This window comes from Convolutriloba macropyga, chromosome 2, assembly GCF_964194025.1.
Source record: "Convolutriloba macropyga chromosome 2, txConMacr16.3, whole genome shotgun sequence".
NCBI classification, from domain to species: Eukaryota; Metazoa; Xenacoelomorpha; order Acoela; family Convolutidae; genus Convolutriloba; species Convolutriloba macropyga.
In genome coordinates, this window is record NC_134469.1 from 61,119,450 (window position 1) to 61,146,080 (window position 26,631).

General features: G+C 34.2%; 1 protein-coding gene across 3 annotated transcripts in view; it reads right to left on the bottom strand.

Annotated features, from left to right (window-relative positions):
* The window catches only part of LOC142334577 (uncharacterized), a 39,976-nt gene extending 15,517 nt beyond the window's left edge, over nt 1-24,459 (bottom strand). Inside the window, exons 1-2 of one of the 3 annotated variants that reach the window (XM_075382713.1) lie at nt 24,151-24,306; nt 8,177-8,366 (exon numbers count right to left, since the gene is read on the bottom strand). In XM_075382713.1, the coding sequence (XP_075238828.1) occupies nt 8,177-8,366; nt 24,151-24,170 (210 nt within the window). In that variant the 5' untranslated portion in view covers nt 24,171-24,306. Of the gene's footprint in view, nt 1-8,176; nt 8,367-13,382; nt 13,769-20,827; nt 21,974-24,150 lie in introns of those variants that run through there. The other 2 variants (XM_075382711.1, XM_075382712.1) reach the window with 2 other exon arrangements.
* Between the last annotated feature and the right edge of the window lie 2,172 nt (nt 24,460-26,631).

The window sequence follows — 26,631 nt, forward strand, 5'->3', positions numbered from 1 at the left end:
GAAGTTAAAAAATATACTTGAATTTTTCAAAAACAATTAATTTCAAGGTCAAAAAAACACTACCAACTAAGGCAATTGAATACGTTCATTTACTTTTCCAGAGAAACTCCAAAAAGAACATACAGAAGAAGAAAATTAATTAAAATTTTTGCAAAAAAAACGGTGTCGCAGCCTCTAAAACAGTAGGCAATGAACTAAAAAATTTTAATGTGTATCTCAATTAATAAAATTGATTAGATTGTCGGGAACGCTTGAAAACGGTCGAAAAAGGAAAACGCTTTTGTGTAGTTGAGATTAAGCGCTTGTGAAAGACTTAAAAAGAAAACTTTACATCTTTCGGAAAATGGTCTCATAACTTCTTACTAAAGGGCTTCTTATGCTTTTACTCTAATGTTTCTCGTTAATAATTTCGGCCAAACAATAAAAGCGATGGGTCAATCGATGGGGGGGGGGGGTCAAAGGATGCGGGGCAGGGTTAGGGGAGAGCTGGACGAGAGGGGGTCCAAATCGCCGGTTAGGAGGAGGGTGGACGGGGGGTTTGGCGAGGGGATGATAAAGGGGGTTAAACTTTTAAGGAGAATAACCGCCATTCACAACTTCAAAATTTCTCCTCAAAACAGTTTCGGTGAATAGCACACTTAGACTAGTAGGCTCCAAGAGAGCTGCTCGGCCACTTAATGTTCTCCGAGCGCTACCTGTTCATCCCGATTTTGAGGACTTCGTTTGAGAGCAATTAATAACAGAATTGCCGTCACATATCTTGTTTTAATATTCCGTAAAGCTTCAACTTTCGGTAGGTGTTTTCTATAACCTCGTCAACCACTCATAAGGTTATTATTATGGGCTTTACAATTTAAATAGCCATAAGGTATTGGAGGTAACGCGTTCCGAAATTCATTCCCTTGCTCTATTATGACATCGGGTGCACACAAAAAAGAAAAGATCCAAAAATGTAGTGGCTTAGTGTTCCAGCACATTTCTTGCATCTCCTTGGTTGACAGAAGTCGGGCATTTCACCTTTGACAACAAATATACTCCAGTCAGTGTTTCAGAAGAATATTTATTCAATAAATTAGAGCTATAAATTGAATACTGTGAAGGTTTTTCGCGTAAAATCCTAAGAGATGGAATAAAACAAGGTAGCAACAACAAACAAAATTAATTTGTGCTTCACTAGAAAAAACAAGGGACCAGACCTTAATGAGATGTGGTAACAAGTAGTTGACAAAAAAACAAAAACGGCAAAGTTAAACATTACGTTCATAATTTTTGAAAACAAATAATTTCAAATTCAATTAAACTTTAGGAGAAAAAGACGTCGAAGCCCTTAAAACTGTAATCTATTCCGTGAAAAAGAGATACAATTAATCGAACAATAAATAGATGTGATTCTGAAAAAAGACTAGGTAACCAGCAGACAAAAAGAGAACAAAAAGGGGCGAAGTTAAAAAATATGCTTGAATTTTTCAAAAACAATTAATTTCAAGGTCATAAAAACATTATCAACTAAAGGCATTGAATATGTTCATCTACATTTCCAAAGAAACTCCAAAAAGAACATACAGAAGAAGAAAATTAATAAAAATTTTTGCAAAAAAAAGGGTGTCGCAGCCTCTAAAACAGTAGGCAATGAACTAAAAAATTTTAATGTGTATCTCAATTAATAAATTTGATTAGATTGTCGGGAACGCTTGAAAACGGTCGAAAAAGGAAAACGCTTTTGTGTTGTTGAGATTAAGCGCTTGTGAAAGACTTAAAAAGAAAATTTTACATCTTTCGGAAAATGGTCTCAACTTCTTACTAAAGGGCTTCTTATGCTTTTACTTTAATGTTTCTCGTTAATAATTTCGGCCACAACAATAAAAGCGATGGGTCAATCGATGGGGGGGGGGGCAAAGCATGCGGGGCAGGGTTGTTGGAGAGCTGGACGAGAGGGGGTCCAAATCGTCGGTTAGGAAGAGGGTGGACGGGGAATTTGGCGAGGGGATGATAAAGGGGGTTAAACTTTTAAGGATAATAACCGCCATTCACAACTTCAAATTTTCTCCTCAAAACAGTTTCGGTGAATAGCACACTTAGACTAGTGAGCTCCAAGAGAGCTGCTCGGCCACTTAATGTTCTCCGAGCGCTACCTGTTCATCCCGATTTTGAGGACTTCGTTTGAGAGCAATTAATAACAGAAAGGCCGTCACATATCTTGTTTTAAGATTCCGTAAAGCTTCAACTTTCGGTAGATGTTTTCTATAACCTCGTCAACCACTCATAAGGTTATAATTATGGGCTTTACAATTTAAATAGCCATAAGGTATTGGAGGTAACCTGTTCCAAAATTCATTCCCTTGCTCTCTAATATGACATCGGTGCACCCAAAAAAGAAAAAAATCCAAAAATGTAGTGGCTTAGTGTTCGAGCACATTTCTTGCATCTCCTTGGTTGACAGAAGTCGGGCATTTCACTTTTGACAACAAAAATACTCCAGTCAGTGTTTCAGCAGAATATTTATTCAACAAATTAGAGCTACAAATTGAATACTGTGAAGGTTTTTCGAGTAAAATCCTAAGAGAAGGAATAAAACAAGGTAGCAACAACAAAATTATTTATGCTTCACTAGAAAAAACATGGGACCAGTTCTTAATGAGATGTGGTAACAAGTAGTTGACAAAAAAAAACAAAAACGGCAAAGTTAAAAATTACGTTCATAATTTCTGAAAACAAATAATTTCAAATTCAATTAAACTTTAGGAGAAAAACACGTCGAAGCCCTTAAAACTGTAATCTATTCCGTGAGAAAGAGATACAATTAATAAAACAATATTTAGATGTGATTCTGAAGAAAGACTAGGCAACCAGCAGACAAAAAGAGAACAAAAAGGGGCGAAGTTAAAAAATATACTTGAATTTTTCAAAAACAATTAATTTCAAGGTCAAAAAAAACATTACCAACTAAGGCAATTGAATACGTTCATTTACTTTTCCAAAGAAACTCCAAAAAGAACATACAGAAGAAGAAAATTGATGAAAATTTTTGAAAAAAACGGTGTCGCAGCCTCTAAAACAGTAGGCAATGAACTAAAAAATTTTTAATGTGTATCTCAATTAAAAAAATTGATTAGATTGTCGGGAACGCCTGAAAACGGTCGAAAAAGGAAAACGCTTTTGTGTTGTTGAGATTAAGCGCTTGTGAAAGACTTGAAAAGAAAGTTTTACATCTTTCGGAAAATGGTCTCATAACTTCTTACTAAAGGGCTTCTTATGCTTTTACTTTAATGTTTCTCGTTAATAATTTCGGCCACAACAATAAAAGCGATGGGTCAATCGATGGGGGGGTCAAAGGATGCGGGGCAGGGTTATGGGAGAGCTGGACGAGAGGGGGTCCAAATCGCCGGTTAGGAGGAGGGTGGACGGGGGGTTTGGCGAGGGGATGATAAAGGGGGTTAAACTTTTAAGGAGAATAACCGCCATTCACAACTTCAAAATTTCTCCTCAAAACAGTTTCGGTGAATAGCACACTTAGACTAGTAGGCTCCAAGAGAGCTGCTCGGCCACTTAATGTTCTCCGAGCGCTACCTGTTCATCCCGATTTTGAGGACTTCGTTTGAGAGCAATTAATAACAGAATTGCCGTCACATATCTTGTTTTAATATTCCGTAAAGCTTCAACTTTCGGTTGGTGTTTTTTATAACCTCGTCAACCACTCATAAGGTTATTATTATGGGCTTTACAATTTGAATAGCCATAAGGTATTGGAGGTAACGCGTTCCAAAATTCATTCCCTTGCTCTATTATGACATCGGGTGCACACAAAAAAGAAAAGATCCAAAAATGTAGTGGCTTAGTGTTCGAGCACATTTCTTGCATCTCCTTGGTTGACAGAAGTCGGGCATTCACCTTTGACAACAAAAATACTCCAGTCAGTGTTTCAGCAGAATATTTATTCAACAAATTAGAGCTATAAATTGAATACTGTGAAGGTTTTTCGAGTAAAATCCTAAGAGATGGAATAAAACAAGGTAGCAATAACAAACAAAATTAATTTGTGCTTCACTAGAAAAAACATGGGACCAGACCTTAATGAGATGTGGTAACAAGTAGTTGACAAAAAAACAAAAACGGCAAAGTTAAACATTACGTTCAAAATTTTTGAAAACAAATAATTTCAAATTCAATTAAACTTTAGGAGAAAAAGACGTCGAAGCCCTTAAAACTGTAATCTATTCCGTGAAAAAGAGATACAATTAATCGAACAATAAATAGATGTGATTCTGAAAAAAGACTAGGTAACCAGTAGACAAAAAGAGAACAAAAAGGGGCGAAGTTAAAAAATATGCCTGAATTTTTCAAAACCAATTAATTTCAAGGTCATAAAAACATTATCAACTAAAGGCATTGAATATGTTCATTTACATTTCCAAAGCAACTCCAAAAAGAACAAACAGAAAATTAATAAAAATTTTTGCAAAAAAAACGGTGTCGCAGCCTCTAAAACAGTAAGCAATGCACAAAAAAAAATTAGATGGGTTCAATTATACCTTTTTTCAACACCAATAATGTGAAATCCGGCCCGTAATCAATGAGACTAGGTGAAAAGCAGACAAAAAAGAACAGCAGAGTGAAAAGCTAAACACGTCTCAATTTTTTTTCAAACGTTTGATTTCTAAATCATGAAAAAATTAAGCCTTCAACTGAAATCAGTAAAACGATTCATTTATTTATACAGAGAAAGCAACAAAGAGCTGCTATCCCGAAGTATTCGTTAAACTACAAAAAGAAAGACGAACAAACACAAAAATAAAAACACATTAAATTCTGCTAGAAGACGGCGTCGAAGCCGTTGGTATCATTATCTATTCACTGAAATAATATGTTCAATTTTGCCTGATTTTGAACATAATGTGACAAGACAAGAAGAAGAACGTCAAAGATGGGGAAAAATGTCCAGATATCATTTTTTTGTATAAACTCGCAGAATCAACGCCGATAAGCCATTACTTGAAACGCAAGCCGCAATAAATATTTAAAACTTCAATCCATTAGAAAGACGATGTGACCTGTCTTGGCTGACCGTAAGCTACAACTGAACAAAAAGAGAGGAAAGTGACAAAGCGCAAAGTCCAATGCTTATTTTGAATACAAGTACGTTTAAAAGTCAAGACGACTATCATTTTCCGACAAAAAACTAGATAAGTTTCCTGCATACTCAACCCAATTGGACCTGCCATTATTAAGCCTTGATTTAAATTGTTCTGTTCTGTAATGAACTTAAAGAAAAAAAGCAAAATTTAAAAAAGATCAATTATTTTGTGAAAAATTATGTACATATTTTTTAAATTATTTTTGGACTGTAATACACAACCATTAAAAAAACTAATTTTCAATTGCAGTTCGTCGATTAGGAACACGTAATTTTTCCGAATAATACGGATATGGATAATTTGTCAACAAAGTCAATATATCATCAGATATCAATGCTGCAGTTTGGATTAATATCGAGTTCAACTAGCAAAACTGGCAAAAACTTAATTCAAAAAATCTCAGAGTAATCGCAAGTACAACTAGCCCCTCTGGCGTTCACAAAGATTGTTTCAACAATTTTTTGGTTTGTTAATCTGACACACTTGGGTGGACTAAAGAAGCTTATTTCGTGCCATTTTTGATCAAAAGCTATAGTTCCTCTCCTACTAAAGTGGGTCGCGGAACAAGGAACTGGTTCAAACTATTAAAACTACTTCAGAATCGCAATATTTTGTGCGGTAACTCAATCTGGCCTTCAAATTAGAAAAAACTAACTATAACATAGAAAAGCAGTCAACTTTCACGTCTATCGTTTTTCCATAGTATCAAAGCTATTTTTGGGCAATACATAGCCTGTATTAATCTTAAATGCTCTAATGCTATATTTTTTTCCTAGATGAAAATTTGAAAAATTGTTTGTATAACCGAAAAACGTTTACAATTAATTTAAGTTACGTAACCATCTCTTCTGTTTGTATGTTTCAAGAAGTTTGTGTTAGTTGAGTGACAGAGCAATAACTTTAGAAACTGAACGTGATTATTGTGGTGATACCAATCCTCTCCCCTTGCTGCGATAAATACGTGGATTTAGCCATATCTTTTTTTAAAATGTTTATTAGAGTAGTTCTGACTCTTCTGAAAAATCGCAGCTTTTCCATTTCCCGAAATTTTGAGCTTTTCAATGTAGAAGCAATTTGACCAAGCAACATGAAGTTTCCCTATTATTTCAGAGACAGCATCTAGATGTTCACAATTGTTTCGCATCAAAAATAGTGTGCATCTACCAGCAGAGTTCATGGAAGTGTGTCGAAGTTCTTCGGATTAACGAAACTAAAATTAAGAATAAGACTGAAATCAGAGAGAAGACATAAATATACTTTAGAACTCTTTTCAAACTGACAGTGTTAAATTTCTGAATAATTTGACTTTCTTTGTGTCAATTGCAGCTTTTCTTTCAAACTTAAGCATCTTTTCTTTAATTCTTCATTTTGAGGTTTTGTAGCCTAGTTTTAATTGCCAACTATAATAACCAAAAACTGACAATTCAATTTCATCAGGCAATGCATCAAGCGAAATGAAGCCCGCAAAATCAATTTCAAACTTGTTTTGGGATCAAACTTGTATACAACGACTAAAAAACTTGATTCGTTGTCAAAAAAATTGTTTTGCGCTTCTCTTTGAAAAGATTTATCTATTACGTAGGTCTACAAAAGCTTGTTTTGAGCAAAAACGCACTGCACTTAGCAAACACAAAAATTTTCCACACGACACGTTTTAGCCGTTTTGAAAAGATAGGAAACGTCTATATTTTCTATTCGTCTTCTTCGATATTTAACTAAGAGTTGCCAGACTATCAGATCGAAACACCTTTAAATCTGTTCAAAAAAATCGGAAAAATTCAGTATGTTAATGATAGCGGTGATAGCAAGCCTTCTATTGTTTTATTGAAATTCGTAGATCAGATGGTTTTTCACCTTATCACATCCAGCTCGCTTCAAATCTGCTTTTGTTAATTCATTCATGGAATTTATTCTGAATTGCGTACCTGACATCAGTTTTCACTCTTAGCGAAATTTCTTGTTCAAACGCGTTATTAAATTTATGCTCACACGTGAATTACCTCACACTCAAAATTGGCTTATCTCCTTTTCAAAATGACCTTTGCTTACTTCTGCTCTATTGAAATTAATTAGATCAAGTGAGTACATGTCACTCCAATTGAAAAGTCATTGATGGCAGCTAAAAGAAACAGCAAATAGGGCATGCAGTTTCTCCTAAATTAAATATGATATCTCAGCCGTTAAAAACTGAAATTTTTCTTGGTCGACCTTTTTAAATTATTTTTTGAGACTGCTGTTGTACAAAGCTATCGCAGTTATTTTCTTAGCAATCTGCTAGTTATGTTAAATTTAAGACATCAACTACTAACCAATCTTACTCGTGCTAACACAGATTGATATTATTGGGCTGAAGTACTAAAAAGATTATTTCTCATTCGAAATCAATTTTTTTCCAAATAAAAGTAAAACGTTCCATTTCAGCCTCTTGTTGAAAAAAAAATATTTTGCGAGAAAGAAAACTGAGCTGCATTGATTTTCCCATTGCAGTGACATACAAATGTGGGAACATTCTGTGCTGCATACAGAATCAAGCGAGCCTTCTTGTTAATATTCACGTTAATGGTTTTAGGCAATTTTTCTTCAAATGTAAATATGTACTTATGGACAGGGCTCAAATGAATTTTTGTTTTTCAAGTAGCCAAACTGGCAGCGAGTCTATGAAAAATGGTAATATGCCCAAGAGTATGGTCCCGGGTTTCGCATGACTCGCAGCCTGGCTGTAATTTGAATCCTTCACTTCATAAGTTCTTGAGAATATCTGAAGTTCTGCAAAATAGATCTCTAACAATCAAAACTCCGAGCGCGTAACCACTTTTACAATCATTTTATGTTGAAAGGAATGTTTTCGAAACTGAGTTTAAATGCAAGAATACACTAATTCAGTCTATCTGGGCTCCACCGTAAATTTGCTTCTCAAATTCTGACAGGCTTAATGGCGCTCAGCGTCTTTTTTTTACATAAACTCATAGTCATAGATTGCATAAATTAGAAACTGACAGGTCAAAATTATTTAAATTAAAAAAAATAGCTAACGTTACACAAACCTCCTGCTGTTGCATGTGTATCAGATCATCGAGGGCCGTCTCGTCCAATAAAGCATCTTCTAGTCCACCTCCTATGGCTCCTATACGTATCAGTTTCTCTTCACAGTGCGTGCTGTTATTCCCCTCTTCATTTGCTGATGTCACCATCCCAGAGATTACTGACTCGTCCTCCTCCGACGTATCGAATGACCTATCTCGCATAAATATCACTCCAATAAGAACGCCCGAGAATTTAAAGTGTTTAAAAATGTTTCCGGTATCAACGATACTCTAAATGAGAAACTCTAACAAGTAAATTTGATTCTTTAGTCAAATTTTTTTAAAAAAATCGCCAGTGATTCCAGCTTTGAACCTCAGGCATCAAAAGAAAAAAAAATTGATCGGCTAAACTCACGTTTTTAACAGTTTTTGAAACGACTGAAATGTCACCTGAAAGAAATAACTTTTTGGTTTCGTCATACAAATCAGCAATAAAAGACGACATATAACGAGATCATTCGGATCTCCTATTTCAATCTGCCCCTAATTACAAATTAACAATAATCACTCAACATAGATAATGGATAATATACCAAGCATCATTTATAACAAATTCAGTGCATCTTGAGCTAACAAACAATTGGAGTAAAATTAAACACAAGGACTTCCAAAGAAAATAATGCTGAGTGAGACCAGCGAAGGAAAAAGATTATTACTTTTAAGATGATCCTGAGATTGAATAATCATCATTTTGTAGTCGAAGTAGATACTTGATTTTCAAATATCTATGATGGCCGATTTTATTCAAATATAAACCTTGTTAGTTCAAAATTATTTACTAAAAAAGAGTTTCTTTACTTGGTGACAAAAATTGGTTATTTTCTTTCTACAAGAAAGATTACATATTATTCGAATTAAAAAAACCTAAGAAACGGAAAGTGGCCACACAATTTTTTTTGGATATATCCGATTAGAAGTAAATTTCGGGTATATTAGAACTTAACAAGGCGGCTCGGTAATGTGCAATGGCACATAAGGTTCCGACCCCGCCCATCCACAATTTTGGTATAATTGTCTACCAAATGAGGAAGAGATAGAAAAACCCAAAAATTATTTTTTGCGAATCCCAAAAAAGCCCAAGTCTTTTTCAAAAAATTCTGTATGAACGATAAGATAACCTCCAAAACAAATAACTCAGTGGAGTAAAAATTGATGCATTAGATTGCTGTAATATGTCAATATTAAGAAAGCGAGTCAAAACGAACAGCAAAATCAAACAACAACAACAACAACAAACATTAATTACATCAAAAAATTTATGTCCCTCTTAAAAACTAAATTTAATAACAAAGTCAACATACCGTCAGATAAACCTGAAACTAAACAAAAATAACTTATAAATCACCAGAAAACATATGCGACCAGTCCATAAAAAGGTTCGGTAACAATTATACAAAAAAGAACAAAAACAGAAAAGTAAAAAAAAATTAACTTATTTTTTTGAAACAATTAACTTCAAAGTAATAAATACCATTAGGAATAAATTAATATTACCACAAATTTGCGATTACCACTGCTTCTATAAAAGGGCATTAGGATCTGACCTTATTCATTTTTTAGAGCGGCTAAAAAGAACAACAAAGAACAAACAAAATTTCAATTGAAACTTGCCAGAAAACGCTGTCAAAACCGTCAAGCCAAATTTTGGCACTCAAAATATATTTGATTGCGCCTTCTTCAAACAGCTATATTGTAGTACGTGGCCATTCATTAGTAAGACTAGGTAACAAGTAGACAAAAAAGCGAAGTGCTAAAGTATGTAATACTTTTAATTTTTTTTCGAAACAAAATTACATTCAATGTCATGAAAGGCATTAATTACAAAAAGAGCTATTTAAATATCGTCGTTTTTTCATGAAAAGGAAACCCTCGAGACCTGTAATTATCCAGAATATTTCTTGCATCTACAAAAAGAACGTCAAATATGACAAAAATCAAATTAATGTGAAAAAGCGGTGTCGAAGCCAGTAAGGTCATAACAAAATCTTTAAAAAAAAGATTTTGGGACACCAATCCCTTTTATTCCCTTGACACCCATAATGTCATATTTGACCTGTAATCAACTAACGAGATTAGGTAACAAAAAGAAACATAAAAAGAACAAAATTGCGAAGTTAAAAGTTTTTTTTTTAATTTTGGAAAACGATGGGTTTGAAAGTCATAAAAGCCATCAGCTATCTGCTAATATCAGAATATCGGTTTTTCTATTCTTCCATGAAAAGCCAATTAAAGCTATCACTATACAGGAAATTTCATACGACCGAAACGACAAAGTATAAATGACAGTTAAGACAAAATTAAAAAATTCAATTGATTTCTTCAAGAAAGAGGCGTCGAGGCCATTAAAACGATGATTTATATCTTTCAGGATTTTAATATGTTCAATTGTGCTTTAATTTGAATGCTAATAAGCTGACATGAGAACTGTCAATAATGTGATAATGTGACAAAATTAGAAAACGTGAAAAACTGGCAAATATCAAAACAAACAAAAATCTAAAATCTTGTAGTATCAAAGCCAGAAAACAATAATTTCAGGCTTAAAACTGCAACCGAGAATAAATGTTAATTCAGTAGAAAGAAGAAGCAGTCTTTTTTTGCTGACACTAAGCTGGAAGTTGAACAAATTAAGAAAAAAGTAGAGGAAAAGTTAATTAAGCCATTATTTATTGAAAAGTCAATTATTTTAAAAGAAACGACCATAAACTTTCAATTAAAAAACTAAATGCATTAGCCTGGAGCTGTTTAGCAAGCGATTTGGTTGGACCTATCACTCCTGAGCTTTGATTTGATATGTTCTGTTCTTTATTATTAAAAAAAAATCTTTTTTTTTTTTAAAAAAAAGACCGACTGATTACAACCCGATTTTTTTTGAATTGTAACAGTCCAAGAATGGCCCAAAACTACCCCTGTTAATACTTATTGTCCGTTAAGAACAATAGATTTTTCGAATGTTGTAGATATAGATAATTTCTGAGTTGAAACTCAAAATAAATTTTGCATTTTTGATAATCAACGAGTAAAGTTAGCAAAAAACGGCAAAGTTTTAACTACAAGGCACTCTCTGCGGACTCTGAAGTAGAAATAGCCCCCCTCTGAGTCTACAAATATTGTATGAGTGTTGTTTGGGGGTGTACTGTAGGCAAATTTAATCAAAGTGGACTAAAGTAGCTTATTTCGTGCTGTTGTTGATGAAAAAGGCTAAATTTTGAAATGTTTATCCAGATTTTATGACCAAAAAATTAAATCAAAACAATCAAAAATGCTTGTTGGTCTTCAAAAATAAAATCAACGACACTATCCTTAAAAATTATAACAAATTTTAGCAAAATTGACGAAAATTTAGGCAAAAATTCCGGAAAATGTGAATAAAAACAACGTGAATTCACTCTTCTTTTCTCAGAAGTTTAAGCCTCGATAACTCCCTGTAGAAAACGAAAATTAAAAAAATCTTTTTAATTCCATATTCTACGCTGGACGAGCTTTCTAATGATACCAGTCTCAACTCTCTACGATGAATATATCGAGCGGCGAAAATTCACGGAACAAAAAAAAACCCAGTTGAGTATATAGTTCCTCCCCCCTCAAGAGGGTCGGAACAAAAATCAGGCACACCATAAGCAGCTGAAATTCTCAAGTGATTGTGGTTCTGCTATTGTGTTTGCTCGAGATGAATAACGCTGATCAACAAAATTATCTTATCAGATATTACCACCTATCAAACGCTTAAAATTTTGATTAGGATTCCATAAGATCCTACATGATAATTATTCACGCATGGCTTATTATCGTGTAAGATCTTTTAAGTATCTACTCAGCAGCTAATAGTCCAATTTTTAAATGCCTGTTTTACAATATCTTAAAAGATTATAGGAATTTTCCATCTGTTACATATTACATTAAATGCTGAGAAAAATCAATCAGAGTATGACATGAGCATACATAGAATTTAGGGCAACAATTTCAAATGAGTTGCTCATTACGTAGTCATTGGGTCCCATTTTCTTAACTAAATCTTCAAAAAGATGTCCCGATTAATTTTCATTTGAAGCAACGAAAAAACTTGATCGGCTTTAACTCGTTTATAGCTATGTGCTGCAGGTAGTAGCTTGCTAAGGCTTCTGCTGCAGATTAAGCAAAACTTTTCTCCTTTTTCGGAACTATTACAGTGTAGTCAGCACGGTTAGCCTTATCCGATCTTATACAATGAATATTTTGTCGGCTCAAAATTCGATCCTGAAAGATCCTGGAACGCCGCGCTTTATCATGTGCCAACCCTCTTATAAAGAGATTCATACTCAGCAAAGCATAACCTGAAAGGTCATGTCCAAAATTTCACGATGAAAATCCCGAATAACGGGTTAGAGTTTCGCTAAGAATTAGAACTTCTTCCAAAAATAGCTTAAATCCATGCTATAAAATTTCTTACCTCTAAAGCACTGCTACGAAAGATCTGATGCTAGAAAACAAAATTTTAATGACATCACAAAGAATGCCATTACAAAAAAGGTGGATGGAAAACAATAAACAACTTTGTTTAAATCCAAAAAACCATTCTGATAACAAAAACGTTAACTATTTAAAATTTGAACAATAACAAATAGCGAACGAAAACAAGCCTTTAGCATTGATAAAATGTGAATTGAAATTATGCTTAAACAAATAAAGCAAAAATGTAACATAAGAGACATGGAACCATCATATAGCACAATGGCAACACTCTATATAGAGGAACAAAGTAAACGATTGCAAATAATTTAGAACGCCCAAACTTGGCCTCACAAAAAAGCACGGTTTGCAAACAGTTATAAAAACTATCAAAATTAGCTAGGATTTTATTCGAAAAAGATCATCCATAAAGTTTCGACAAAACAGAAATAGCACCAATCTATTTTTGAACCATGTTTTACCGAAAATCAACAGAACACTTGAAAAGACTCCGGTTCCATAACAATGTTTATTTCGCCTTCCTTAAGTTCAAGTACAACCGGTAGGACAAATAATATATTAGGAATTCATCAAAGCAGTCAATGAAGGTAATTAGGGCATAGCTGATTTCTTTTACAGCATATTGTTTTTCCACTGATCCTTCAATACGCCACATTCGAAAAAAGAGAAGAATACAAATAAATTTGAGATGTAAGCAAAAATTTCAAGTGTCACTTACTTTTTGGCCTTCTTCCTTTTCTTTTGAACGGGAACAGCACTAATGCCTTTCAACTGCTTTATTTTAGCAGCTGCTATTTTTTGCACTGCAGTTGCACCACTCATTTTTGCTTTGCCACTCACTTTCGCAGCTTTGGCTGAACTCACATTACCCTTTGCAGTTTTTGGCTTGGGCTTCGAAACTCCATGTGGCACTTTAGGCCTGGGCTTGGGCGCTTTGGAAGACCAGTGCGAAAACGAGTTGACAGTGGTTGATATCTTCTGCACATCAGGCTTACTCTCATTGTTTAAATTCCAGAAATCGTTGGAAGACATTGCCAACTTAAACCTCGTTCTCACTCTCATTCTTAATAATTACGCAAACTAATCAAGTCATCTAACAGTTGATTATAGCCGATGGATTATCGGACAACCACCGCGAAGTACACCACTGCGACGAAATACAAAAGCCTTATTTGGCAAAAATCATCAATTTGACTAAAAAATATCGTAATTTTCCTATCAAATTACAGAAAATATTATATCGTGGGCAATAGAGCCCAATAAAGAAATCGAGTAAAAAATGACGTCAGGCACTATGGAACAAGTTCCTGAAAAAAACAACAACTTCGAGGCGTGATAAAATAACAAAAACATTCCCTTCCGTTATAAATATCACAAAATCACAAAAAACCGCATACGACTAAAATGATTTTAGTGATGAATTAGCAATCAAAATACAATTTGACAGAAATAAAGAAATAGTTGAAACTAGAAGGAAAAAGACGACGACTTTTGAACGCCAAAAACAGTTCTAATTTGACCAACCAAAATCGTCGAGCCCTTTTATGTATCAGCTAAGCATCAAACAAAATTGTTAAACGAAGAAAATACTTCCATTATCAGATTGCGAATACTTCCAGACTTACAACAAGTATAGTAACAAGAAACCTCCAAAAATAATAATAATAACCTCCAGAAAATAAGATCAAGCTGCAAAGTAAAGAACTTTTATGAAATAGTTCCGCAATTTTCAACAGAGAACCACAGTGAATTTTGATACCATGTATTAATCGAAAATTAAATTTTATAATTCCTCATGCACAGCTAATGTTACCAAAAAAATAGCAAGAAAGACTATCTTAAACAGCAACAATTGGTTCAGCAGCAGTTTTACTTACTTTCAGTCTGAGATGCTCATGAAAAAATAAGTGATCCAGCAAAAAGCAACAGGAAAAACTCAAAAGCGACTCAATGTGTTGACACTTCCGTGATCAAAACAAGTAAATCACACAAACGGGCGAGAAACCCAAATAAAGTACCATTGCCATTCGCAATAAAGTGGAACGGAAAAGGGACCGAGAATTAATTAACACATGCAGAACAAGGTAATATACAGCTGTATTGAAGCATAAAATTTTCGAGTAAAGAACGAGAAAGATGTTGAGACAAATTTATTTCAAACAAGGAGGCTCGTTAATGTGCGTTCGCACATGATGTTCCGACCCGAGCTTATCAACATTCTTTACTTAATTGTCAACCAAATGACGATATAACAAAAAAAAAGATATTTGAATTTAATCGTTGCACAATCTAACCACTAATTGAATTAAATAATGCCATGCCTCATTACAGCGCCAACGAGATCTGCCGTAAAAGAGACTACGAGAAAAAAAACCAAAACAACAAAATCAGCAAAAACAAAAATTTCACGGCAAAAACTGAATATCAAAATTTAAAGGCACCTAGTAACAACGTCAAAATGCAATCAGATAAAACCTTAACTATACAAATTTTCTTTTTCCTGTTTATACAGCAGATGGAAATTTTTCCTAATGAAACTAGGTAACAAGTCGACAAAGAGAACGAATAATGGGGCGAAATTCAAAAACTAATCATTATTTTTTAAAACAAGCAGTTTCAAAAAGTCTTAAGAAGCATTAGCTTTTAACCAAATAAACCCTGACAAATTACTAAAAAGTTATTACGAAACCAAATGACCTGTCTTTGGTTAGACTAAAATTAGTTAATATCTCAGTATAAATACTTTAGCTGAAATAGTAGAAATAACAATTGAATTAAAAGTACATAATATTTCGATAATAGCTATTGATATTAATGGTAACAATAATTTGTGTTCTCGGAAATCGTTTGCAATTTATTGAGTTTTTCTGCATCTTTAGTCCGTTTCTATGGCTTGCCTGGGCCACATTTGAAAAACAATTGGGATATGTTATTACGCGATTGTGTTGAAAGAAGAGAAAAAAACAAAAAACTGATCACTCAAAAAACGTTTAAAAAGCATATTGTCCAAAAAAAAACAAAAAAAAACGTGACAAATGAAATAAGAAATATGTTATTTTTTGAAATACAAGAACTTGGACGGGACCTCTCAATGACGAAAATAAGTTACAAGTTGACGGAAAGAACAACAAAAACTGAAAAGTTTGAAAAAAATTGAAAATGTATATCACAAACTTTAAAACTATTCACTATAAATTAAGTGCTTTAGGTAACATCAATCATTCAGTCTTCAATTACATTTTATGCGACCAGTCAGTATTTAACAGCTACCTAAAGAACAAAAAACAGGAAAACAGTAAATTAAAGAAAAAAAATGAGCGAGAAAAGTGTCTAAGGCAATAAAAAGTGAACTTTTCAATGAAAACTTTCCTAGTTTCAAATAATTTTTTTAACAGCAATGAGCACCAAATTTGAACAAATATAATAGAACCACGAAATCTTTGAGAAAACTCGAAGTATCAACGCCATAAATTTCAATACCTTTCAACAGAAGCCAGTAAATACGAGTAATTGATGGGACGACAAGGTTGTTTGCCTTTCATATTTTATCAATAAACCATTACAACGCGTCAATGACTATGAAAACAACAACAAATACAGGCAAAAACGAAAGAATTGGTTGAAAAGTGCCTGAAGAAAGTGTCGAAGCAATTCAAATCATAAGCTCTACTCTGAAAACTTTAACTATGATCCATTGAACGTCTTCCCTAAACCAATGGGAACTATCAGTATTAGGATAATGTGATAAGATTTCAAAGGGAACCAAAAATAAGAGTGTCGAAAAATTAAAAAATTATGAAAACCCGTGTCACTGAAGTCTTAAAACTATCAATACTGATAACTGAGTAACAGTCCAATACTGAGACTGACTAACAGTTCACGAAAAACGTTTTAAGATTGGTTAATGTTTACAAAATTTTTTCGAAAAACTATTTTTAAGGACTTAACAGCCATTAATTTCAATTGCTTTCAACGAAAGTCAATAAATACACTCCAATATGCCCCGATTGGATAAGGATATTTGTCATGCTTAGTTAAGCACTAAAGCATCACAGTAAGTCTTATAATTATGAAAACAACAACAAAAACAGGCAAAAACCCAAAATTCAGAAGGAAAATGCAAGAAAGTGTCGGAGCCATTTTAAACATAAGCTTTTCTCTGAAAACTTCATCTGTGATCCACTGAACGTTTTTTTCAAGCCAATGGGAGCTATCAATCATTGAATAATGTGATAAGAGTTCAAAAGTAACCAATAATATGAAAATATCCAAAAATCTGAAAGAAATATTTGAAATCTTGTCATTGAAGTCATAGAACTAATAGTTAGAAGATAAAACAGCTAACCAGATTATTTCTGGTTGCAGTAGAAAGGGGGTCCTGTTACTACTGAGACTGACTAACAGCTTACGAAAAAAAATAAGATTGGTTAATGTTCAGAAAATTTTTTCGAAAAACTATTTTCAAAGTCTTAACAGCCATTAAAATCACTAGCTTTCAATGGAAGTCAAAAAATACGCTCAAAAGTAACACAATGTGAGGACAATAACGTTTGTCATTCATAGGTAATCAATAAGACATCAAAATAGGTCTTATGACTATGAAAACAACAACAAAAACAGGCAAAAACCAAAAATTCAGTAGAAAAGTGCCAGAAGAAAGTGTCGAAGCCATTTAAACCATAAGTTTTTCTCTGAAAACTTTATCAGTGATCCACTAAGAGTATTTTCTAAGCCAATGGGAACTATCAATATTTGGATAAGGCGTTAGTAGTTCAAAAATAACCAATAATACGAAAATAACCACAAAAATTAAAAAAAATTGAGATCTTTTGTCATTGAAGTCATATATCCAATAGTTAGTAGATAAAACCGCTAACCAGGTAAAATTTGGTTGCAGTAGGAAGGAAGAGTGTACTGTCATTACTGAGACTGACTTACAGTTCACGAAAATAAGTTGTTCATAAGTTGATTGGTTAATGTTCAAAAAAAATTTCAAAAACTATTCTTATTCTTAACAGCCAATAGCTGTTCACTCAAAGGATTAGATATGTTCACTTAATGGTCATTAGGGAACATATTGCATCTTTAGACAATGAGTTCATATCATAGGACTCCAAAAAATTACTAAATCCTCAAACAGAAAATCAAATTTTCATTTAAAATTACGAAAACTCAGTGTCGAAGCCAAAAAAAACACGAGCAATTCCTTGAAAACGAGTTTTTTCGTTCATTGGGCTTCATTTAACTGTAAATGAGGTTTGTCGTTAACGGAACCTCGATATGAAAATTAGTCAATGAGTTCATGCCATAGGACTCCAAAAAATTACTAAATCCTCAAACAGAAAATCAAATTTTCATTCAAAATTACGAAAACTCAGTGTCGAAGCCAAAAAAAAACATGAGCAATTCCTTGAAAACGAGTTTTTTCGTTCATTGGGCTTCATTTAACTGTAAATGAGGTTTGTCGTTAACGGAACCTCGATATGAAAAGTAGCGACTAGTCTCTAGGTGACTTAAAAAAACTGAAAAGTTTTCTAAAAAAAGCTCTGAAACAGAATTCAATATTTTGATAGTGAATTTCCCTATGAGACGATAACTAGTTTTTTTATCGCCTTCAGTCTATTAGGAACACACAAGTGATTCATTTTATGGCATGAAATGTAAATTTGAAATACGTTTTTTTAAGAAAATCTTTTAATTTGGAGAAAAGTTACACTAAAAGTGAGCAAAACCATGCCAAATATCACGTGTTCACACAAAACTTCAATCTTCGATAACTCCTCGAAAAAAAAACGAAATTCAAAAAAATGTTTTCAACTTTGAAATCTACGCTGGAAAAGCTTAATTCTAAAAAATGTTTTTAACTTTGAATTCTACGCTGGAACAGCTTTTTAATGATACCACTCACATTTCTGTACGATGAATATATCGATCGGCCAAAATTTATTTTATAACTACTGTGACCACGTACGCTTAGCCCAAACACACATTTTATATTTCGTTTGAAATTTATTCGATTGTCACAGAATTGACCAAATACGGGACATTTGAGACGAGAACGCCATAAAGCTATGTGGTGAGACAGAATTTTTTCATTTCTATATACTGTTGATTGATCGTGATGCTTCAGCAGACTTTAAATTTTAGCCGTCCGCTGGCTCAATTCAGTCAACACACAGAAATTGTGCAAAAACGTGAAAAGATGACCACTACAATTTCACTTTAAAAATTAGGATCACAAATCACGAAAAACCTTTCGGAAAAGTATAAAATATTTTTCATGCAACAATTGCTCAAATTGATGCTATGCATTGTACACATTTGGCTTCAAATTGCATGGTATAACTTCGGTACAAACTGCATGGTACAAATCCCTCCGTCATTTTATGCGTTAAAGTGATCAAATAAAGGAATGATTCTGCAAGGGACATTCAAAAATATAATAACAGAAAAGTCAAGATGTCTGGAAAGAGCGAAAAAAATTTTCTTCTTCAACTTCCTTACTTCTGACTTAAATTGACTTTGATGTTTGTGCTACTCAAATGTTTTTCTTTCCATTAACAATCCGATTTGAAGTTTTACAAGAGGCCTTTATATGTTTTCACTTCAAATACTAAAAACAGGTAAAGTTTATTTTACTGCGGTAGAATTTTTTTCTTTATATGTGAACAAACAAATAACTTCAAACAGAGCTCTTACCAAAAAAAAACAAAACTTCGCCGAAACTGTTTACTTTGAAAATTGTTCACATTTTTTGAGAAAAAAATTAAAATGGATCTTGTCGGTAGAAATTTCATCAGTGGTGTATATTTTCAGGGAGATAAAAAAGATTTTAAATAATTAGTCAATTACTAGGAAACCGGTGAGTTCACTTTTTGCAAATTCCGGTCTGCGTTTGTTTAAGATAAATTTTCTTTGCGACCGATTGCTCTTGCTGACATTCAGTTTTCTGAGGATCTGCCTTTTTTGCGAAATAATTGACGATTCACGTGTATCAATATCTCTTAAATTCAAATCAAAAAGTTTTTTTGATTTTTTTTCAGTTTTCAAATTAATGAAAGTTGTAATCAAGGTTGCTCCAAAAAATTGCTTCAATTTGAGGTTTGCAAATTCTATATTACGCAGAATCTCGCACGAACCCTTTTATTTGAGGTGAGCGTGACGCCAATGTCGTAGCAGAGCATTTACAAAAAACCAAGAGAAGTAAAATAACTCGTTTATCTTTGCTATCAAAAGGAAAATAACTCGTAGCCTTCGATATCAAAAAAATTGTTGGAAAAAGACCAGCAATTGTTTCATATTGTTTCATATGCAGTTTTCGTTGACCGTATCATATCAACTTACGGTCAACGACTTTATCAAAAAAAAATAACGGAATTATGTGCTGAAGATATGAAAAAGATCATTTGATAGACCACAGAAACAAAAAGAAGACTTGTAGCTTAAGGAAGCAGAAAATAACGACCAGCCAATTTGTTAATTTAGTCTTAGCAATGCATGTTTCTTTGCAAAACGTTCTGAGGCAAAGACGCTTAGAACAAAATTCAAGCACTTCAAGATTGTTTAAAAACTGCCTAAATTCTATCAGCGTATTTACGAATTGTCAGAACAAACTCTCGAGGGAATGCAAAACAATCTTAGTGGATACAATGACGGACTTCCCTAATACAGAACTTAAAAGCTACAAATAATTAGAAATGTTAGAGCTCTGAGTCAATATTGTAATCAACCCAGTTTTCGGGCTCTCAAAAACAATGTATTAATAATTGTACATGCAGCGTTTAACTATATGCACCATTCAGTCAAAAAAATTGAGGACAATTCAGCCATTAATTTTTGCACCATTCAGGCAAAAAATGTCCAGGACTAAATGCGCAGCATGAATCAAAAAAATTCTTGCTCAAAATGAAATTGTTAATCATCGGTAACCATTCTCATTTCTGCATGAAGGTCAAAAAGCCACCGGAACAAAAAAACTTCCAGTTTAAAAACCTGCAGAAAACCCATACCCTTCGCACAGTTAAAAACACATCGAGATGGACAACAGACCCATCAATAACCTCGCGGAGATACGCTACACTAGCAAACCAGAAGTAGGTATCGACAAAAATACAGGACTACTTCGAACGCCCATGAGCAAGGTCACTGAACAGAAAACACTGATTTAGCAATTCAATTAAATTTAAACGCAACTTAGGAAAAATAATGTATAATAAAACGAATATGTACAAGAATTATATAAAACTCATTTGATATGACAGACTACTGGGAGAACTAATAGTTAACTACTGCTGCAAAAATTTATTACAACGGAGGAAAATAAATCTTTCCAACTTAAACAATTGACATCTACCGAACAACAGTTTGACTTGTCCAATTATATATAACTCGATGCACCTGGTCAACTAAATCAGGACAAGAGTCGAACCATGATGAGAATCTCAGACAGCCCGTGAACCCACCGTGCATGAAAAAATTATCGATTTGAACGCGTGGGTTTTTCTGTGGCAAGATTGTCTCCAGAAAATCTGTCAAAAATAACCCATCATCACGATTCGCCGAATTCATGAGAGTAATTGTAAGAATTTTCTTGGTGTGGCGAAACGATTCAACCAGCAGTTGAGGCTTTAACAACGGGTTCAAGAGGGGGTCATCTACAAAGTGATTGAATGTTCTGATAGCTTTTGGGTTGTAATAGTAGGACTCGCGAAACTCTTTCTTCCGAAGGAATGTGTACGTCGAAGTCCAATATACCAAATATGGAGGCGTGCTGTTCCTGATTGATGGCGAGATATGCTCAGAGGGTTTCAGCAGTTTGTATAACTTCTCATTTGTTTCGCCCACTAAATATTCAATCCAAGAATGAACGTGGTCTTTATAACAGAAATAAGGAACAGGCTCTGTAAATTTCTTCTGCGGCGATGACGGAAAATCCATATGATGAAAATGGGATATTGGAGATATAAATAAGACATTGTGAAAGTAAACCTTTCTTCTGAGTGATTTCAAGTACTGCAGCATTGAAATTAACAAAGAAGCACCAGTGTCATCTGCAACAATGGTTAGAAAGGACTTGTGTCTCGTTTTTACTGACACACTAAATGTAACCAGCGAATCGGCACAAGATTCGTGTATATTTGGATACACAAGATCAGAGGGTGAGAACATGTTGGGCGGAGTGCAGCAGAGTACGGAAACTGAAACTGGACCTCTGCTACCTTGCACCAGTCGACTGGCCATTGGAATGTAGTCTCGAGAATCGCACGAAGTAAACCCACCTCCAGCAATCCACAACACCGTGTGATTTTTCTTAACACCAGGAAAACTTTTGCAACACAATCTTTCAAAATTATTATTGTCAAAAACTCAACGCAACTAATAATTTACTATTTTCCACATTATCGATTTTAAAAATTCCTTTAACTCACAATCACATTCACCAAGCAAAATCTAAGCAAGTCGAATGAAAATTTTGAATAGTCTTCTCATTAATGAAACATTCACTCTGATCCCAGATAGATCCATTGTTACAATTAGGAAGATATGCATAATTTTTAATGTTTATGGCGTAATGTTTAAAGCAAAATTATTATCAATAGCGAATTAGTTATCTAATTTAGTCCCTGACAGATCAATTAAAGTTAAGTGAAAAGTGGATCGCACGCTATAACATTTCTTGTTTTACTTTATCTTGAATTCAGCGTGATAACTGCCGACTTCGACTTCACAATTTCTACCAAAAACGAAGAAATATTCGCTGTAAAGGTAATGGTTTTTGTATTAAAAGATTCAATCAGTTTACCACAGCTTGAAATTGCTCGAAATATCAAAGCTAAAAGTGCCGCGTTTCTACATTTACAAAAGATGGCCACAGCCTCCGCAACATAACCAGTTATGGACACTTTAAACACAGTATGAGTTGCCGTAGAAACCCAATTTATTGAACATCTCAGCGTTTAAAGAAGAATATGCAAACAGTTTCGGATCTTTTCCGTTTATGCCCTAGTACGTTAAGCACCCTCCCGTTAAGGATCACGTGCCGTTACATAGTATAATCATAATTTAAAGAACGTGCGTCTGAGTGCAAATAATATGCTCCAACTAAGCTGGAGGGTACAAACGGAAAGGATCCACAGTTGCAATGGATGAACAGAGAAGCATTCTGATAGGAGAGTTATTTTGATAAACCCGATGTTTTTACACTTTGACAGGCGGAAGAGATGATCAGGGACCTTCTTACTTTCTAATGATCGATATATCATATCAGTTCTCGAAAGTTCTAAATTTTGGCTCGCGGATGAACTTTGAAAGAAGAAAAAATACAGAACTTGGAGGTTTACAACAAGGACACTGACATTCATTTCATTCAGTTTGTTATAATTGTTTGTTTGAACTGATTTGTGAAAATTGAAATTGATATCCCTGATATGAAAAGCTTGAAAATGGTTATTAAATGCTTCTTTAATTAAAACGTTACAACAGAGGGAGAGTCTGATATGTAAAAAAATCCAATAAGAAAAATTTCTGCACGTGAGTGCGTTTGCAGGCCCCCGATTAGAATACAACAGAGAACTGAAAGTACTGCACAAATTAATTTATTGTTTTTTCTTTCCTTTGAGCGAAAGTGGTGTGAGAGTACCTCACTGTTTACTAAGACATATCAACAAACACTTTTTTGTCGACAAAAACGAGATCATTTTTCTTATTAAAGCGAACAATTATCAGTTGTGCACCCAAACATTGCTATGGGCATGCATTGTTACTTTCAACCATAAAATTAGATTTCGCATCCCACTGGTTAAAGCGTCAGTGCCCTGCGGCAAATAGCTCAGTAATTCACATATTCAGTGGAGAACCTGTAGGTGGGCTTGACGAACGGTATAACGAATCTTTTCATTTCAAAAGCCACAACTTTTTGCATTGCATTAGGCAGTCCTGAATCTCAGGCCCACATTAGCAACTTCAATCACCTTGAACAAAAATTTTGGTGAACAGCCACAATTGTTTGCAGCTATTCTTATTTCGCAATGGCCCAAGCGTCTTCGGTTGCAATGTTGGGGGACGTTATTTTCCAGTTATAAGGATTATTGCGAAATCAAATGGTCCTCTATGCCAAAAACTCTCTAGTTGCTTTGAGTCATCTCAACACTACTGGCTTAAGAAAGTACACATGAGTTGTTGTTTAGAGAGGCAGCTGATCATTACATCTCTGCTTCAAAAGAGTTGTTGATTTCAAAACATTAAGGAAAAATGTATGAAAATGAGAAACAAGTCTGAATGGCACAAGATATGGCTTATCATGAGTATCGTTGCAAAATTTGCAGTCGCAATTCTGAGACTTTAGTAATGATTCAAAACGCTTAATGAGCAAAAAATTCAAGCCAGTCCAATAAAAACACTTTAAAATGGCTCACAATTAAGACAAGACATGTTAGAATGAGTTAAATATAGGCTATGTTCCTCAAAGCAATAGATATCAAGCTCACCTTAGTCTGCCTGGCTGCATCTATTGTTATGATTCTGCCTTCATGTGCCGTCTTGTACTCGGTTCCAATCGTCGGCATGTAATAGAGAGAAGAAGCGATAGAGCTTGACCCATGACTGAGGAATTCGGGAACAAGATAATAACGGAGAGGACACCATACATGTAGTGTGACAGCAATGGGATACATAAAAAGAGGCAAATTTAGAAGCGGGTATTTGGTCTTGAAATATGCAATTATTCCAAGGTTAATAATGAATGCAGACGCCCATATTCTGCTAAACAAAACTCGCTTTAGCAAAATCCGCATTCGCACTCTGAAAACCAACGTGAATAAAAACAAACTCTCAAAATGTTTCAAACATAACCAACAGGCGTCGGATGAATTGCTATTCAACGACGGGGGTAGTAATATCCAGCTTATACTAGCATCAGGATGGCCACATTTCAGAGAAAAATCTGTATAAAATAATGAGTAAAATATTTGATAGACATCTAAGTTACCACAATAGCATAATTGATTCCAGAACAAATCGCTGGAAATCCTAAAAGCACTTCAGTCTGATGTCACCAACCTAATATAATTAGAACTTATATAGAGCTGGCTAAAAAGATGCACGGTCTCGAAAAACTAAACCATGAGCTCTGCAAGCTCTATTTACATATTCAAGTAAGATGCCACGTTAGCCAAGGCAATTAAAGGCAACAATATATACTGATAGTAACTTAAATTTTGACAACGAAAGGAAACAGATAGCCGGACAAGTCCTACACTACAATTCAAAGATTCATTGCAAAACGAACAACTAAGCATTAAAATTCCCAGGAGTTAACTTTGAAAACAAATTACAAAAAACTTAAGAACTCATGACTTTGAAAATTATTAAGATGTATGAAAAATTAAGACAGGACCCGCAAAACTATGAAACCTAAAACACAGCTGGATCAACCCAGAACGGGTATGTATTTTAACATATTAGACTAAAAAAGCACATGAAATGTAATGAAAGCTCTAGATTTTGGGATACAAGCTGAGAGCATCATCTCGGTTAACCATTACATGGATCGGTTAATAAGTTTTCTGACAAACTCGAAAAATGACAATTTTAATCACTTTTCAAAGATGGCTCAACTATATCCAACGGTATTCAAGCAGTATGAGGAATTCTCGTTTGTTAGAAGAAAACACAAAAAAACTGAAAAAACATTAGAAATATATATTAGATTTAGATTTTTGATTTCTCACACCGGAAATCCTTCAAAATCAAATTTGAACATTCAGAAAATCATATATATTTTCGCAGACATTACCGGAAACTATTTTCTAGTGTCTATCTACGAAACTGATTACATAACACGTTAACACAATCCGTTTAAAATTTCATAAACCATCGGAATAACATCGGATGAATTGCTCTGGAACGACAGTCAGTCGGGTGCATTTTAATTTAGAGGAAAAGCAATTTAGAACTGTTTCATGGGTGCAAAAAAAAGAGACCACAGGGGTTCCAACCCCTGACCTCTAGGTTGACAGTCTGACATCTTAATGACTCAGCCACAATGCCTTTGCTTTCCTTTCGCTCACGATCACTTTTAACAACGAACTTTATTGCAGAGCTAAAAAAAACGTATCACTCAAAAATGAAGAACTGAAGTGTGCTAAAGTCAAAGAATGTTCTGTAACAAAAGCGCAAAATCATCAAGAGAAAATTTTCCTTAAAAAAAGCCGACGGAATACCGGAAACAACTCAAAGAGTCGTGCAAAATAAAAAAATAATCCCTAAATCGAAATTATCAAAGACAAAGAGCCGATGTACTACCTATAATGGAAAAATGAAAGCCAAAGAAATTAAAAATTGTTTACCTATAAGAACAAAAGCAGACAAAACCTTAAGTTTGAGGGTGTGGGTTGGTGCGGGGCGGGGGTTGTATGTTGGGGTGTGGGGGCGGTTAGTGTGACGGGGTGAGGGGTTTGGTAGGTTGAGGCGGGGTAGGTATGTAATTTGGGGGTTACGTATGTGCGGGAGGAGGGTAGGTATGAAGGGTGTAAGTAGGTATTTGGGAGTGTTGGTAAGTGGGGCAATGTTTTTAGTAATCTGGAGAGGGACGAAGAGGGTCTATTATGGGAACAAAACATCATAATGACCTTTTCACCTAGAGTATTATCAGCAGTTCCCAATTTCTATGTAGCAGTTACTAAGCTACTGTGAAAGTCCAATGATCACCAACAGAAGTCAACGTTCTCATGTTTGAAAACAAAAGTCAAAGTTCAAGTCATGAAAAAACATGCTTCAGCTAAAAAAAATGGTAGAATACCAATAATCTCCCTCAAGTAAAAAGAATACACACATTTACAACAATTGCTTCAAAATTCGTTCAAAATTAATCAAAATAAAACATATAAAACTATGAAGTTCCAAATTTCTTTGGCAATCTGTAAAAGCTTGGAGCAGAGATTATTGTGATAATTTAGGAAGATGTAAAG